An 18,369-nucleotide genomic window follows, 5' to 3' on the forward strand; every position below is an offset into this window, starting at 1 on the left:
TAGTTATATTTGAACATGCATGTATTTTAATCATACATGAAATTATAAAATTTCTCTCATTTTATATTTAGAAAAAATAGCATTCGGATTTGATGTCTTGCAGAAGTTACAATCTTAAAAATACATTTGCCAGAGGTATCTCAGATATCTTGACCTTTCGGTCTCAAAGACTACTTTTTATCACATGGAGAGCACCAGAGAAAAACTACTTGATATAAATAAAGGGCAGTATTCCTGTTATTCAGTTCAGTTTAGTTGCTCAGTTGTGTCCGACTCTTTGTGACCCCGTGGACTGCAGCACGCCAGGCTTTTCCGTCCATCACCAACTCCCAGAACTTGCTCAAATTCATGTCCATTGCATCGGTGGTGCCATCCAACCATCTCATCCTTTGTTGTGCCCTTCTCCTTCTACCTTTAATCTTTCCCAGAATCAGGATATTTTCCAGTGAGTCAGCTCTTCACATAAGGTGGCCAAAGAATTGTATCTTCAGCTTGAGCATCAGTCTTTCCAATGAATATTCAGGACTGATTTTCTTTAGGATGGACTGGTTGAATCTCCTTGCAGTCCAAGGGACTCAAGAGTCTTCTCCAACACCACGGTTCAAAAGCATCGATTCTTCTGCGCTCAGCTTTCTTTACGGTCCAATTCTCACATCCATACATGACTGCTGGAAAAACCATAGCTTTGACTAGATAGAACTTTGTCAGCAAAGTAATGTCTCTGTTTTTTAATATGCTGTCCAGGTTTGTCATAGCGATTCCTGTTATTAACTCCTTTTTTTTTTCCTCCCTTCTTACCCTTGACCAGTTCAAGGAGAAATGAAAAACTATATCAGAATCAGAACCTTGATCCTTGTGCTGTATACATAGATTTACTTAAGAGATTTTAAAACATCAAATTTGCCAAGTGCTGTCAGCAGCACTGTTGGGCTCAGATTTGATTTCTGTATAATCAAACCTCACTGAATTTTTGCTTTTCAGTCCCTGTTGGTTGGCTGGTAAATTATTTTAAAGTATAATGTTCTGTAATAGAAAAACACAAAAGCATTTGTCTCAAGAGCATGTTGTACTTGATCCTATGAAGCAGCGGTTTTTAAGGGAACTATTTGCCAAGAAGAAAAGCAAAGTATTGATTAAGATGGGGGCATAGAATTGAAAGGGTTTCCCCCCAAGAAAGAAAAGAAAAGCATATAAGAAATTTTTGGCTTTAGAGTCAGATGCCTCCTGACTGGACACAGTGGCCGTGGCATTTCCTGAGGGGGCGGCCAGGCTTACCTGTGCACCATTAGATGCAGCCTGTCATTGCTGCCAAGAGGCTTCTGCTGAGAACAGTAAGGAGCTGGGGCGGGTATTAAGGGAAGTTGCCTTTTAATTCTGACTCCACACTCAGGGAAAATGGTCTTCCTGTGGGGAGGCCAGAGAAAAACATCTGGCAGTGAAAAGAAATTGGCCTGAGATGAACTCCTTGCAAGTGCCCTTGATGCCAGGCAGGTGATAAGAGGCTGAAGTCTAGAGCTGACCTGGGAGAGAGAGAATGGCAGATGATACCTAAAGGGACCAAAGTATGTCTGAAAATTTCAAAATGCCTGCCTCATTAACACTTTACTAATGAGCTTTTTGAATAAGATTTTTATTGTGTAAACAAGTTCGTTATAATGAAACATAGTTTCCCTTGATATATATCTATATATTTTTTAACAAGACATTTTCTGTTAGTTTTTTTTTTTTTAAAGCATAGACAACAGCATTAACCATACCAGTGACATGAAAAATATGATTATTGAATGTTGTACTAAGTCATGGTGTTAAGGATGGTCAGAGTTGGATAAGACCTGGCTCTTGTGCATGAGGACTCTGTCTAATGGGGAAGTTTGACTTACATGAAGCCATTACTGGAAAGGATAAGAGGTGTGCACAGGTGTTTATAGGAACATGGAGGATAGAGCAGCTCAGAGCTGGAGAAGACTTCTAGAAGAAGTGACATTTGACTTGGGTGTGGTTTTTTTTTTAATTTCTAAAAAATTTTTATTGGAGTACAGTTGCTTTATAACAGTGTGTTAATTTCTGCCGTACAGCAAAGTGAGTCAGCTATGTCCCCACTTTTTTGGATTTCCCTCCCGTTTAGGTCAGCACAGAGCACTGGGTAGAGGTCCCTGTGCTGCACGGTAGATTTTCATTAGTTACCTGTTTTACACATAGTGGTGTGTATAGGTCCATGCAGTCTCCCAGCTCATCCCACCCCTTGACTTGGGTCTTGGAATGAATAGGCGTTATCAAGAGGAAGGGGAGAAGGAGGTGTTTTAGGCAGATGATACTCTGTGAGCAAAGGCATGGGAGTGTTTCTTGAGGGTTTGTGGTGAGAATCTGTGTACTTCCTGGCACATTAGGTTGTGTGAGGGATTGGTGCACAGTGAGGCTATACAAATAGGTACAAGATGTATCATGACGAATAGTATCTACAATAAGAAGTTTGGACTTTTTCTTGTTGGCAAGAGAGAGCCAGTGAGCAAGTCTGTCTTTTGAGGAAGATGATTCTGCTGACAGAGTGAGTTACCGGGGTAACGCAAGGAGACAGGTGAGAGGATGCTGCAGTGGTTCAGAAGAGTGATGTGTCAGGGAACTCCAGTTATAATGGAGGGAGGGATGTTTATTGTGAGGGGAAAATCTGCATCAGAATCCTCTCAACACACTGGTGATATAGTAACAATACATATTTAAAATGATTGTGATAAAAATTTCTTCTTGGAATGAGATAGGAAAGAGGAGAAATACAGATTTTCAGTGGTTTGGATGTTAACGTGAGTTTCTTGCTAGCTTTTACATTCCTAGGGTTGAACTAACTTTGAATTCCAAATTTGAATATTCAGTCAAAAAATTTCTTCATGGTAAATTTCACAGAACTGGATGAGGCTGGTGGTACTAATAACACGTCAGCAATTAAATATAGAGATAAATTATCTACATGAGCCATTGCATCATGTATTATAACTGAATCACCTATTTTACCTTGTTGAGTTGTTTCAGTGTATTTTTCTGGTTTTCCATCTTGAAGATAGGAGTGTCCCTTTGTGTGTGTACACGTTACGTACATGTTATTTCTAAGGGCCAAATACAGACTAAATAGGAAAACAGATCTTCAAACGGGTAACTTTTGTTTTTGTTTAAACTTCTAAAATCATTTTACTGAGAGCTGAAGGTTTGATCAAATAAGAGAACCTGGTCTTCTGAAATCAAAACACAGGGGATTTTCTATTCTCCCTTTTCAAAGAATCACCCTGAAGCTCTTTGTTTTGTAAATGATATCCTTCTAAAGACAGCTTGACAAGAAAATTATTTATTTCAGTGAGGGAAAACAGTCTTTTCCTGACTTAGTAAGTCAACAGTGTCACCAGAAGGAAAAGTTAGCCTTATAAAAACCTTTGTTTGCACTGTCTTCTGCAATAACACATTCTTAAGATGGCTTTATATCTGCCTTACTTTGAGGAACAGGTTTAAGTACCTTAAATTCAAGCACTTTAAAAATATTCTCTCAAGATATGGTTATCAGAAACATGTTTACTATTTAATAGTCAGTACCCAGTTAAGGTGTGATAAAGTATCTATTAAAGATAATGTTAAGAGAGGAGAAAACTCATATAACATACCAGAGACTCAGAGAAATAGTCTGGTTTCCTAAAGAGGTGTTTCCACTATGAGGAATTCAATTAAGGATTGAGTCTGCCTGTAGTTCTGTCATGTTTGTTTCATTTTTCTGAGCTGGGTCCCGTGAAAGTTGGTTTTAAAATCTATTTTAGGGTCTTCCCTGGTGGCTCAGCTGGTAAAGAATCCGCCTGCAATGTGGGAGACCTGGGTGTGATCCCTGGGTTGGGAAGATCCTCTAAAGAAGGGAAAGGCTACCCACTCCAGTATTCTGGCCTGGAGAATTCCATGGACTGTATAGTCCATGGGGTTGCAAAGAGTCGGACACAACTGAGCGACTTTCACACTGGTGGCTCACTTGGTAAAGATTCTGCCTGCAGTGCCAGAGACCTGACTTCAGTCCCTGGATTGGGAAGATCCCCTGAAGAAGGAAATGGCAACCCACTCCAGTATTCTTGCCTGGAGAATCCCATGGACAGAGGAGCCTGGTGGGCTACAGTCCACGGGGTCGCAAAGAGTCAGACACGACTGAGTGACTAGCACTTTCACATTATTTCTTACAGTCAACCCTATTCCTTGACCCGGACATTGATTTGGTCTCAGCTTCAGAATTTGACGACTTCAGCCTCTCCCTAGGCTGTAGCAGTTAGTTTTGTTTGCTTTTCCTGTTTTTCCTGACCTTGGTTGTGGGCAGTAATGGACCTTAGCATCTGAACTGAGGTGCATTCATTGGAGGGTGGTGTCTGTTTGCATTTATTAGCACTGCCTTGATGTATGAAGTTTCAGAACTATTTTAAACCCAAAACTAGTCTCTATCAGATGCAGTAAAAAAACAAAAACAAAAAAAAAATGAGTTTTTTGGAATAATTTCGTAGATTGACAGATACAGCTCCTATAGTTTTATTGAACATGGGAAAATCTTGGAATCTTTGTTTAAAATTAAAAACTTTAAAGGAATCTCAATTGTTACTGTAATAACACATCAGAAGAGTAGTAGTTTTTTATTAGAAATGATTGTAAATATAGCTAACTAATGTTGATGCGACTAGCTGTATTTCAGTCTTCTCGTTTATTAGGTTGGGTTTCATTCATTTGTAAAATGCAGCCAGACTGCCTTTCCTGAATTGAGGTTCAAAACTGGATGTTAATCTTGACACCTTTGCACATTTTTGCTTTTAGACAGGCCTTTGAGTGAAGCTAACAAGCAAACATTATGTGGTTGTTAATTGTTTTCCAGATGAGAACTGGGATGATGACCAACTGCTTGGTTTTGAACCTTGCAATGAAAACCTTGTCTCTGGCTGCAATCTAATCAATGGGAAATGTGAGTGTGACACCATTCGAACCTGTAACAATCCCTTCGAGTTTCCAAGGAAGGATATGTGCCTTTCAGCTTTAAAGAGGATTGAAGGTGAGTAGTCATTTTCGGTTGCAAGCCTTACGTCATGTAACTCTGAGCACTGATGGTATTTGAGCTGGAAAAGGCAAAGACGAGCTTACAGAGATGGGTAGGAGCTTTGATCTCAAACAAGATTCCGAAAGTTGACCAGGTGCGAATGTGATGGAGTATGCATGCGTATGTGTCTGTGCACACGTGTGTGTTTCTTAAAAGCTGCAGGATGGTGACTCTGGGGCAGTACAGGCAAAGTAGTTTCCGCCTGCCTGCCTGGGTCACCTATGTTTAATGGATGATGTCACACGAGGCATGCCTGAGATCAGCATCTGTTGTCCCCATGTCCATTCTGCTTGATTTACCATAGGATGGTGCTCTAGGAGGAGTGCCGATTAGAAATGCAGTCTGGCAAGAACGTGCAGTTTAGAGGAGGTGGGGGGTGGGAGCTTTGTGCAGTGACTGTTGGAGGCTGAGGTGGGCTTTGCCATGGGGCAAAACCACGTAGGTGTGGACAGGTCATTGGGTGTTTCCCTTTTGGAATGAAGTCAGAAATCACATTAAAATAACAAGAAAATTATGCTAACGTGGCCCATAACTTTTGTACAGTCATGCATAAAACCTAGATGAGAGATGGAGGACTTGAAAGTATGATTGATGACCGCAGTAATCAGGAGTGACATAGCCAGAGCTGGGTGCGCGGCTCGTCGCCGGAATTAACAGAGGGTGTGGCCTGGACTTTGGACTCAGCCGTGCCCCTGGGCAGCAGTGAACTGTCTCAGAGCCCCAGGTTCCACTCGGGGGGAAAGAGGGCTGAATGAGACTTTCTTGGTTTGATTGTTTTCTGTAATTCTTTTTGTTGGTGTTCACTTGATTTGCAGTGTTGTGTTAGTTTCTTCTGTGCAGCAAAGTGAACCAGTTATACACATGCATACAGCCACTCTTTTAGATTCTCTTCCCACATAGTTCATTAGAGTACTGAATAGAGTTCCCCGTGCTATACAGGAGGTTCTCAGTAGTTATCTATTTTATATACAGTAGTGTATATATGTCAACCCTACTCTCCCAGCTTATCACCCCCTTTTCCTCTCTTGGTAACCATGAGTTTTCTACATCAGTGACTCTATTTCTGTTTTGTTAATAAGTTCATTTGTTCCATTTTTTTAGATTTCACATGTAAGTGATGTCACATGATATTTGTCTTTCTCTGACTTCAGTCAGTATGACAGTCTCTTGGTTTATCCATGTCACTGCAAAATACACTTTATATCTCTATAGTGATGGAGAAGCTGGTGATATAGTTTGGAATACCACGTCCAAAATCAAGCTCATAAAGGCAGTAGAGCAGTACTGAAGTTTTTGAATTGCATTGTTTCCAAGACATATTAAATGGTTGTAAAGAATAAGAAGTGTATATTAAAGTGAAAGTCGCTCATTCATGTCCAACTCTTTGTGACCCCATGGACTATAGCCTGCCAGGCTCCTCTGACCATGAATTCTCCAGGCCAGAATACTAGAGTGGGTAGTCATTCTCTTCTCCGAGAAATCTTCCAAGCCCAGGGATTGAACCCGGGTCTCCCGCATTGCGGGAGAATTCTTTACCGTCCAAGTCACCAGGGAAGCCCGAGAATCCTGGAGTGAATAGCCCCTCCCTTCTCCAGTGGATCTTCCTAACCCAGGAGTTGAACCGGGGTCCCCTGCATTGCAGGTGGGTTCTTTAGCAGCTGAGCTACTAGGGAAGCCCATTAAGAAATGCATGCTGCTGCTGCTGCTAAGTCGCTTCAGTCGTGTCCAACTCTCTGCGACTCCATAGACGGCAGCCCACCAGGCTCCCCTGTCCCTGGGATTCTCCAGGCAAGAACACTGGAGTGGGTTGCCATTTCCTTCTCCATAAGAAATGCATAGTAGCCTCTAAAATAGCATTTCTGTTTGTATTTTCCAGTGCTGCTGGATCATTAAGACTATTGAGTAGAAAACAAAAGAAATAAAGTTTTAGAACCTCAGGACTTTTAGATAGCATTTAGTTCAGTCCTTCAGTTTGAAAATTGAAAACTTCAGCTGTACACAGTGGATGACTGACAGGCCCGTAAAGTCTTTTCTGAATCATATTATGCCATTGACAGCAGTTAACCAAGCTCGTTTGTATTGTCTTGAGGCCCTTTGCTCACCCCTGTCCTCGCCTCTGTTGCCTGCTTTTCAGTATTTTTGCCAACCAACTTCAGTGTATAAATTTTCAGGGGCATAGATGAAGCGGTCAAATATCTATTCAATTCATTTAATTATTCATGCATATTTTAAGTCACATCATATAATATAGCAGTTTAGAGGATTACTTTTTGCTCTTCTTATATTTCACTTAACTGTTTTAGTCACATCTCAAATGCATCTCTGTCACTGTCATTGTCTTTGCTGGAGCTGTTTTCTGTGTCATTTAACACCCATTTCTGAGCACACATTCCTCATTGCCATCTAAGTTGTTGGAGATAGAGCCGATTTAGAATCCAGGTTATCACAAGTTTTGTTCCAAACAGGGTGTCTTTGCACTTAAAACTAGGACAGTTACATTTTTAATTAGTGAGGTGTATATTTATGATCTTTACAATGTGGCGATTCACTGCATTGATTTTTAAAGTGTTTCTGAAAAGGCTGTTTACAAGATCCAGCACTTCCAATTTTGAGATCATTCCCTCAGGAATAATTACTGTGGCTGATTAAATTTCTTTATGCTCCCCCCCCTTTTTTTTCAAACAGATTCTGTCTGATGGCCTCTGTATAAAAAAATCCAAAAGTAGGACTGGTAGAGGTCATTCAAGGTTAATGTGTCTTCCACAAATTGTGTGTGCACGCTCAGTTGCTCAGTCGTGTCCAGCTCTTTGCGACCCCGTGGACTGTAGCCCTCCAAGTTCCTCTGTCCATGGAATTTTCCAGGCAGGAATACTGGAGTAGGTTGCCATTTCCTACTCGAGGGGATCTTGTTTGTTTCTTTGTTTTAATTTTTACTGGAGTGTAGTTGACAATGTTGTGTTAGCTTCAGGTGTTCAACAAAGTGACTCAGTTATACATAAACATATGTGAATGTGTACGTATCTCTTTTTTCAGATCCTTTTCCTTCATAGGCCACTATAGAGCATGGAGTAGAGTTCCCTATGCTATACAGCCCATTCTTATTACCTACCTGCTTTATGTATGGTAAGCGGATATGTCAGTCCCAGTCCCCATCCCCTGGTCATCATAAGTTTGTTTTCTATATCCAAATACTCTACTTCTGTTTTGTAAGTAAGCTCATTTGTACCCTTTTTTAGATTCCACATATAAGTGATATTATATGATATTTGTCTTTCTGTGTTGAGACTTCACTCAGTTTGACAATCTCAAAAATGAAATTATTTTGTTCTTTTTTTATTGCTGAGTAATATTTTGTTGTGTATATGTACCCACATATTCTTTATCCATTCCTCTGTTGATAGACAATTTAGGTTGCTACCATGTCCTGGCTATTGTAAAGTAGTACTGCAGTGAACATTGGGATGCATGTATCTTTTCAAATTATTGAATTATGGCTTTCTTCGGGTACATGGCCAGAAGTCGAAATGCTGAGTTAATATGGTAGTTCTGTTCTCAGTTTTTTAAAGAACCTCCATACTGTTCTCCATGGCTTCCCAGGTGCCTCAGTGGTAAAGAATCTACCTGCCAGTCTTACAGGAAAACTTAGGCAGAACACTCGATGACATAAATCAAAGCAAGTTCCTCTATGACCCACCTCCTAGAGTAACTGAAATAAAGACAAAAGTAAACAAGTGGGACCTGATTAAACTTAAAAGCTTTTGCACAACAAAGGAAACTATAAGCAAGGTGAAAAGACAACCCTCAGAATGAGAGAAAATAATAGCAAATGAAACAGCTGACAAAGGATTAATTTCCAAAATAAACAAGCAGCTTATACAACTCAATGCCAGAAAAACAAACAACCTAATCAAAAACTGGTAAAAAGACCTAAACAGACATTTCTCCAAAGACGACGTACAGATGTCTAATAAACTCATGAAAAGATGCTCAACATTGCTCATTATTAGAAAATGCAAATCAGAACTACAATGAGATATCACCTCACACTGGTCAAAATGGCCATCATCAAAAAGTCTACAAACAATAAATGCTGGAGAGGATGTGGAGAAAAGGGAATGCTCTTGCACTGTTGGTAGGGATGTAAATTGACACAGCCACTATGGAAGATGGTATGGAGATTCCTTAAAAAACTAGGAATAAAACCACCATACGACCCAGCAGTCCCACTCCTAGGCATATACCCTGAGGAAACCAAGGTTGAAAAACACACATGTATCCCATTGTTCATTGCAGCACTATCTACAATAGCTAGAACATGGAAGCAACGTAGATGTCCATCAGCAGCTGAATGGGTAAAGAAGTTGTGATAATATACACAATGGAATATCACTCAGCCATAAAAAGGAACCCATTTGAGTCAGTCCTGATAAGGTGGATGAACCTAGAACCTATTATACAGAGTGAAGTGAGTCAGAAAGAGAAAGATAAATATCATATTCTAATGCACATATACAGAATATAAAAAAATGGCACTGAAGAACTTATTTACAGGGCAGCAGTGGAGAAACAGACATAGAGAGTAGACTTATGGACATGGGGAGAGGGGAGGAGAGGGTGAGATGTATGGAAAGAGTAGCATAGAAACTTACAATACCGTATGTAAAATAGATAGCCAACTGGAATTTTCTGTATTGCTCAGGAAACTCAAACAGGGGCTCTGTGTCAGCCTAGAGGGGTGGGATGGGGAGGGAGACGGGAGGGAGGTTCAAAAGGGAGGGGATATGTGTATACCTATGGCTGATCCATGTTGAGATTTGATAGAAAACAGCAAAATTCTGTAAAGCAATTGTCCTTCAATAAGAAAATAAATTAACAAAAAAAAGAAAAAGAATCCGCCTGCCAATGCAGGAGACACAGGGAAAGCAGATTTGATCCCTGGGTCGGGAAGATCTCCTGGAGAAGGAAATGGCAACCCATTCAAGTATTTGTGCCTGGGAAATCCCATAGACAGAGAAACTTGGCGGTCTGCAGTCCATGGGGTCACAAAAAATCCGACACGACTGAGCATACACACATGCAATACTGCTCTGCATAGTGGCTGTACAAATTTACATTCCCACGAATAATGTAGGAGGGTTCCCTTTTCTCCACACTCTCTCCAGCATTTAATTGTTTGTCGATTTTTTGCTGATGGTCATTCTAACTGATGTAGGGTGATACCTCATTGTAGTTGTGATTTGCGTTTTTCTAATAATTAGTGATGCTGAACATCTTTTCATGTGCTTTTTGGCCATCCATATGTCTTCTTTAGAGAAATGTCTGTTTAGATCTGTACTTTGTTTTTTTAAAATAAAGCACCCTGTAATATTTGAGGTCTTGTAAGAAGTCAGTACTGTGGGGTTTCCTTTCTTGAGAGACAATGTTGAAGAAAAAACTCTATATTGAAGTATATTGCAAATAAAAAAGTTAGTGATGGTGTATCACTGCATATAATTAAATCATTAATAGCATTGAGGACTTGGAATGCTATAAGAACTTAGGACCAAAAAAATGTTACCGGGAATTATATGATAAAGTATTGTGGAGGAGTTGGAGTCTGAACAATTTAGAATTTGGATGGTGATGCATTCCAGGCAGAATGATGTGGACAAAAGAATGAAGTGACCAAGTGAGATTTGCATGACTTATGTGTAAGATACTTGGGAAATGAATGTAGGAGAGCAAGTTTTTATGTCTATAGGTAAGTAGGAACTAAAGATGAGGAGTCAGGACAGGACCAGGTGATGAAATATCTTTCATATGGTGCAGGGAACTGAGGCCCAGTGATAGGAGCTATCAAAAGTCACTGTAGGTTTATGAGTCAAGAGCAGCAGAGCATGAAGAAATCAGTGTTAGGCAGATTGGAGTTGTGGGGGTTGTGTAATGAATTAGCAGGGAGAGATTCTGCACTTGAGGCTTGTAGGAGAACTCTTTACGTTATTTAGATGTGGTGCCACTAGAGACGGGTCTAGGGGATGGCAAGGGAAAAGCAAGGAAGAGCAAATGGATGCATGTCATTTAGATGGAAGAACATGAAGCATCTGCTTATAGGTAAGGGAGGGATGAAACTATACAAAGGTGATTCTCGTTTCCTAACCTGAAATAGTAGAAGAATGATTGTACAAGTAACAGCAATGGGAAAACATCTCAAAACTTGAAACCAACAAATGAAGTGGTTGTGAAGAAAGTTGAGCGCCAAAAAATTGATGCTTTTGAACTGTGATGTTGGAGAAGACTCTTGAGAGTCCTCCCTTGGACTGCAAGGAGATCCAACCAGTCCATCCTAAAGGAAATCAGTCCTGGGTGTTCATTGGAAGGACTGATGCTGAAGCTGAAACTCCAATACTTTGGCCACCTCATGTGAAGAGTTGACTCATTGGAAAAGACCCTGATGCTGGGAGGGATTGGGGGCAGGAGGAGAAGGGGATGACAGAGAATGAGATGGCTGGATGGCATCACCGACTCGATGGACATGAGTTTGAGTAAACTCTGGAAGTTGGTGATGGACAGGGAGGCCTGGCATGCTGCGATTCATGGGGTTGCAAAGAGTCGGACATGACTGAGCGACTGTACTGAACTGAAAGTCAAAAAGGACTTTAAAAATATGGCAAATGTTACAGCATGTTTGATGACAAGAATGATCTAGTAAAAAGGGAGAAACTAATAGTATAAGAATGGTGATGATTATAGAATCAAAGGCATTGAGGAGGGAGAGGAGCAAAATTGTTCCTATTTCTCAGAGGTTATAAAACAAGGTCGTCAGCTAACATTGAGGTGGAAGAAGGGTGTGAAAAATTGAGGAGGGAGAGGAAATGGAAAATAGAGAACTCAGAGAGAGGAGGAGTGAATTAAGTAGGGAAGTGTATTAGGGTCGTCTGCTAGTGTTGACAGCATGCTTGAGGTTAGCGGCTATAAATTTGAAGGAAGAACAGCCAGCACAATTGTGTGCTTTTCTCTGACTCTGGCACATGCAGCAGAGGTGGAAAGGTGGATTTAACTAGCGTAAGGGTTTTTCATAGTGAGTCCTATAGAAAGCGAAGGGCCCTGAGATTGAGTTAGGCAGGAGAGTACTTAGACAGTGACCAGCCAGGCCATCACTGCTGCAAGAAGGAAGCAGCAGTGAACAGGGAATGAACAAGAGGCAGTTCTGTAAGAAGATAATGCACCACTTGCATGGAGGTGGGGCAGGATCTGATTGCATGTGCTTCATGCAAACAAGGTATTTTTTTTTTTAAGGGGAAAAGGAAGAATGATCTGAAAGTAGTGATGAAAACCAAGAAGACCCCTCCCCCACCCTCAGGATTTATGGCATGTGGAAGGTGAAGCAGTCCCCACTTGGGAGGATTTCGCGGGGCAGAGTGCAGTCAGGGAGGACGCAGGTGTTCATTGGAGCACAGAGGTGAAGGAGCATCTGGAGGGGAGAAGGCCAGCAAAAGGGATGTTGGTGATGACAGTCTGAGTTCTACAAGGCCCAGTAGAAGTATTCAGGGGGGAGGGTTGTGCAGAGCATGGGTGAGTTTGCAGAGCCAAGTGAGATTAAGTCCCACGATGATGCATGACCTGATAAATTTAGACTTGGTTTTTGCGGTTTCTTGTGAGAAAGTGACTAGTTAATGAAAGCCTTCCTTTAAGCACCGTTCTCTGGGGCATTCTGTAGTGTGAAGGTATGTATGTATTTAGGGATAAGGCAGAAGGTCTAGTGTTCTTGCCTCTAGAGCATCATGCTGAAAAGCATGGGTCTTCATTTCTATGTTTTGTGAGTGAATTCTGAACATGAATTGAATTTTAAGCATAATTGCAGCAATATTTTTAAAAAAATACATGAAAGTCATTTTAGTCAATAAAGATTTATGAAGAATAATGACAATTCAGGGTATTTTTTAAAAAAGGTTCCTGGGTATTTTATTTGTTTAAAAGGGAGGTCATTGGTCCTGGATTTTAGTGAATACAACATCATAAAGTTTGTTTGTCACAAATTTAGAGGAAATACCATACTGGATAACAGCCAGTCATGCCTTATGTACGAAATGGTTTGTCAGAATCATTTGTATTTCTCTGAGGAAGGAGAGACAGGGAATGACCTGCAAGTCATCCCACCTTGATCTTAACAAAGCTTGTAGTTTTATGCCATTGCTACCTATTTTTCATTGTCTTGGTGCATGCTGTCCTGAGCTCCCCAAAAGTTAAATTGATAGACCATCAGAAGAGGGGACCACATTAACAAAGACCAGCAGAAGAGGGGACCACATTAACAAAGACCAGCAGAAGAGGGGACCACATTAACAAAGACCAGCAGAAGAGGGGACCACATTAACAAAGACCAGCAGAAGAGGGGACCACATTAACAAAGACCATCAGAAGAGGAGACCACATTAATAAGAGCAGTATTAGCCTCTGCAGCCCCCCCAAAGGTTTTCTGGAGGGGCCTCTCTGGGCTTAGTAATGGAAGCTGAAGTTGATATGAAAGACTTCCATGATACAGTGAATAAGTTGGACTTTTAAGCTTGCATGTGACTCCAGATTGGGGTAAGTAGCTTTTATTTTCCAAAAAAAAAAAAAAAATTTACTATAATTCAGAGTGGTTGAAATAAATTAGAGAAGTAATCAGGAATATGAAATCATGTCCAATTCAGAGAAGGATGTCAACCACGCTAGAAAACATTCGTCTGCATTGTTCCATCCAGCGGATACTCAGTGAGTGCCAAGTGTGTGCTAGTCATAGTTCAGCTGCTGAGGATACAGCTCCTGTGGAGCTCACACTCAGAAAGGGAGGCGTGACAGTAAACTCAGAAGTGAGAGGGAAGCATCACAAGTGTGATAAGAGCTATGAAGAGTAATCGCCAGGATGATATGGTGGAGAATTACCGGGCCGACTGAGGAAGTTGTTTGAGATATGGACGTCAGTGTCGGGGAAGTTCTCCTTGAAGGAAGAGCATTTGACCTGAAATCCGACTGTAAGAAGGAGCCGAACTGGTAATGATCTGAGGGGAGAGAGGTCCATGCACAGGACACTGCAAGTGTGGAAGCGCTCAGTGAGGGCAAGCTTGGTGTGTGGAAAGAATGTCACGAGAAAGCAGGAAAGGTCAGGGTGCCCGGAAGGTCATGAGAGAGTGAGACAGGAGTGAGGGCCAGGTCATGCGCTGCCTTGTAGATGATGCTAAGGATTTTGTGATGAGTTCGTAGAAAAGTGGCTAAAGGATTGTGAACAAGAGTGTCATGTGATTTGATGCATGTTCTCAAACATGAATATGGTGGAGAATTAAGACTTGTGGGGAGACTGGGAAGATGCAAGAATGGGAAAGAGTCCACAGATAGTGGTTCAGATAAGAGATAACAGGAACTCAGACCTGAGAGCTGGAGATGGAGAAGAGGTGTGGATGAGAGGTGATTTGGTACTAGGCTTGTTGATGGATTACATGTAGGGCTGAGAAAAAGAGGAATCCAGGAAAACTCTTAGATTTGGAGTTTAAGCAAATTGTAGTACTTTTTACTAGGTGCAAGAGCAGATTTAAGGGGGAACTCAGGAGCTTTGTTTCAGATAAATTGAACTTGACATCCAAGTAGAGCTATTTGTCATTTAGATAATTTTTGATGTAATTAACTCATTAGCATTCATACATGTGTATCTTCATGATAAGTATGTTAAGGACTACAAAGATAGACACACATCCTTGAGGAAAAATCTGCCCTTTCTGCATGGAGGTCTAGCCTTGTGGGGAGCTTCTAGAGAAAAATAAAAACCCAGTTCACACTGATTTATCACCAGGCAGAGTCTAGCCAGAGGGATATCTGTGTGGGGTCCATAAGATGTGTTCTTAAGTTTACATGTTTGGCACTGCTGTATCATGCGTCACGTGGCTTACTGGAATAGTATGGGTTCTGTGAAACTCATTCCTGTTTGGAGCTACACAATGAATATTTTGCCAAAGGAGGAAGACTCTTGGAACTTAAGAATGTCCTCCTTTGTTTTAGCTGAAAGCCCTTAGAGGTAACGTTTAAAGTTTTTTAATTTTAGCCTATATTATTTTTTTCTCTGTAAGATGTTTTAAAGAAAAGATAGTCAAAAATTGTCTTGAGATACTTTATATCATTGTGTTATGCAGGGTGGACAAATAAGAACTGCTGTAGGGAGGGGTAAAGCCAGGAAGGCATTGTGGAGGAATTGGGGATGGAGTCCAACTCAGAGAGGCATGTCAAGCAGCTCAACAGAAGGGAAAGGAGAATTTAAGAAGAGCCTTGGAGTAGCAAAGAGAGAATGGACAGAGGGGGCCAGGTGGGAAGGATAAAGTGGCAAGTCAGTGGGCTTTAGCAGCTGACTTTGGAGAATAAGGAAGAGAAAGACTCCCAGAATTGGAAGTGAGGGGTGATTGTTTAGATCCTTGGGGTGGGCACAGTGGTCAGGCTGCATAGTGGTGTCATGTACTAGGATGTGGAATATAAGGAGGGCAGCTTTATGGGAGGTAAGATGAGGTAGATATTGAGTCTGCATTGTTATGTTTGAGCTATCTGTGGAGGTTTGTTGTTGTTTAGTCGCTTGGTTGTGTCTGACTCTCTTGCTTCTCTGTCCATGGGATTTCCCAGGCAAGAATACTGGGGTGGGTTGCCATTTCCTTCTCCAGGGGACCTTCCTGACTCAGGGATCGAACTTGCATCTCCTGAATTGGCAGGTGAGTTCTTTACCACTGAGCCAACTGGGAAGCATCTATTAGAGGATCAAGGGAAAAATGGGAGTTATGAGTCTGGAACTCAGAGATCTGGACTGGAGATAAGGAATTTGTGAGCCATCCTCCCAGAGAATATGGTGCTGTCAGTGACGTTGGAGTTTACAAGTAATGGGAGGAGTATGAGCATTTGTAGGAAGACTAATATGACAGTAATATGCAGAATGGAAGAAAAAGAGTGACTATCAGTGTTAACACACCAAAAGTGAGATGAGATGACCTGTGTACTGATGATGGTGCAGGAAGCATTTGGGTGCTCTGTTAGTGTGGTGGAAGAAAGCCTCGGGCCACTTATGTCAAGTGACATCAGGTAACATAGAACACAGATGTTGGCCCCCGTGATAGCGGAAGGTATAAAACAGAATATATCATTTTAATTAATTGATTGGTTAATTCATTTGTTTATATCCCCTTGTTTGAAGAAGGTTTTAAAGTGTCTGAGTCTGAGAGAGCTGGTCAGATGCAGCTGAGGTTAGAGCCACTCAGAGTAGGAGCACTAAGATTAAATAATGGGATAGGAGGATGAAGAGATGGCAGTGTAGTTGTAGACTCTTTGAGCCCAGAGCGATCCCTTCCTCAGATTCTTTTCGGGCGCCCTCTGAGGCTGCTGCTTTCACTTTAGAGCAACCTTAATTCTTCATTCATTCTTGTGTATGTTAGTTGCTCAGTCGTGTCTCTGTGACTTCCTGGACTGTAGCCCACCTGGCTCCTCTGTCCATAGAATTCTCCAGGCAAGAATCCTGGAGTGGGTTGCCATTTCATTTCTCCAGGGGTTCTTCCCGACCCAGGGATCAAACCTGGGTCTCTTGCATTGCAGGCAGATTCTTTACTGTCTGAGGCACCAGGGAAGCCCACATTCATTCCTTTGTTTACTCAAAAGGTAAATATTAATATTTAGCGCACGCTCTGTGTCACTGCACATCAGACGCTACTAGTTTGACTTTGTCTTGCCTTTGACTGAGGGACCATTGTCTAAATGGCCTGAAAGATGCAGGATGCATAATTGACACACATTTTAGATCCACTATGGAATTTTGACTTTTTTTTAAAGATATTTTATAGGTGTCTTAAATGATATTTTTAAGTATTTGTCTATCTCTAAAACTTATGTTGCATGATATATATGCTTTGTTGTTGTTCAGCCACTAAGTCATGTCCAACTCCGTGTGACCCCATGGACTGCAGCATGCCAGGCTGCCCTGTCCTTCACTATCTCCTGGAGTTTGCTCAGACTCATGTCCATTAAGTTGATGATGCTATCCAACCATCTCACCCTGTCACCCACTTCTTCTTTTGCCTTCAGTCTTTCCTAGCATCAAGGTCTTTTTCCAGTGAGTCAGCTCGTTGCCTCAGGGGGCCAAAGCATTGGAGCTTCAGCATCAGTTCTTACATGCTTAGGCAAAAATGAAAGGTTAGAAAGAATATGTAGGCTTTCATATCTGTATTTTTTCTGCTGCTTAAAGCAAAAGGAAGTTTGATTTTTTTACATTGTAAGTCTATATCCTCTGACGCTAAACTAATTTTGATACAGACAAATGGCTTCTGATTAATAGACTTTTCTTGCAGTTTTTAAAAATCCAAATAGCAGGTGTTTCAGAGCCTTAAGTTTTATTAATTATTCTGTGCCCTAAATTCACTGTCTCAATCCTACCTAAGGAAATGTTAATGTTACGTGAGCATCTTACTCCACTTTTAGTTTTCTACATTACACTTACTTTTTTCACACAAGTAAAGTGTAAGTGCTAAATGTTATTCTTGATTGGTATCTTTTTCTTGGTCTGCAGCTTGCAGTACAACCTGTGCTGTGTGACCTAATCAGATATTCTAGCTCTTGAAGCCATCTGTAATGTTTGTCAGTAGACACACATTTTATTAGTATTTAGATAGAATTATGATGCCATTCACTTTTATTCACAGAATTTTTTTACTCAGAAGTTCTTGGGTTTTTTGGTGGGAGTAGTAGGATGCTCACAAAAAAACACCCCAAGAAAATGTGATCCAACAGAACTCAGCATGTTATTTAATATCCATTCCATTTTTGAGAAAGTGCAGTGGAGTTTCCTCCTGACCCTCTTCCCACTGGAACAGTGCTGGATGGAGACACTCATCTTCAGCAAGAAGACTGAGGCCATCCCGTAATATAAAAAGAAATAATAATTGCACCCAACTCTGTGCCAGCCTGAGTTTCCACACAGTGTTTGAGGTCCATGGCAAGCCCTGGGTATCATGCAGAGGAAATCGCAGAGGTTTCTTTTTTAAAAAGTAATTTATTTTGGTTGTGCTGGGTCTTGGTTGCTGTGCATGGGCTTTCTCTAGTTGTGGAGAGCGGGGGCTACTCTTGATTGTGGTGTGCGGGCTTCTCACTGTGGTGGCGTTTCTTGTTGCAGAGCACAGGCTCTAGGCTCTAGCTGTAGCATGCGGGCTTAGTAATTGCAGACAGACTTCGTTGCTCTGTGGCATGTGGAATCTTCCCGGAGCAGGGCTCGAACCCTTGCCTCCCGTGTTGACAGGCGG

General features: G+C 41.3%; 1 protein-coding gene across 1 annotated transcript in view; it reads left to right on the forward strand.

The window, feature by feature from the left end:
* Positions 1–18,369, forward strand: part of CRIM1 (cysteine rich transmembrane BMP regulator 1) — a 204,455-nt gene that overhangs the window by 35,927 nt on the left and 150,159 nt on the right. Inside the window, exon 2 of the mRNA XM_043468318.1 lies at positions 4,877–5,050. Coding sequence (XP_043324253.1) covers positions 4,877–5,050 — 174 coding nt within the window. The remainder of the gene's footprint in view (positions 1–4,876; positions 5,051–18,369) is intronic.

Source organism: Cervus canadensis, chromosome 5 (genome assembly GCF_019320065.1).
Source record: "Cervus canadensis isolate Bull #8, Minnesota chromosome 5, ASM1932006v1, whole genome shotgun sequence".
In the NCBI taxonomy this organism is placed as follows: Eukaryota; Metazoa; Chordata; class Mammalia; order Artiodactyla; family Cervidae; genus Cervus; species Cervus canadensis.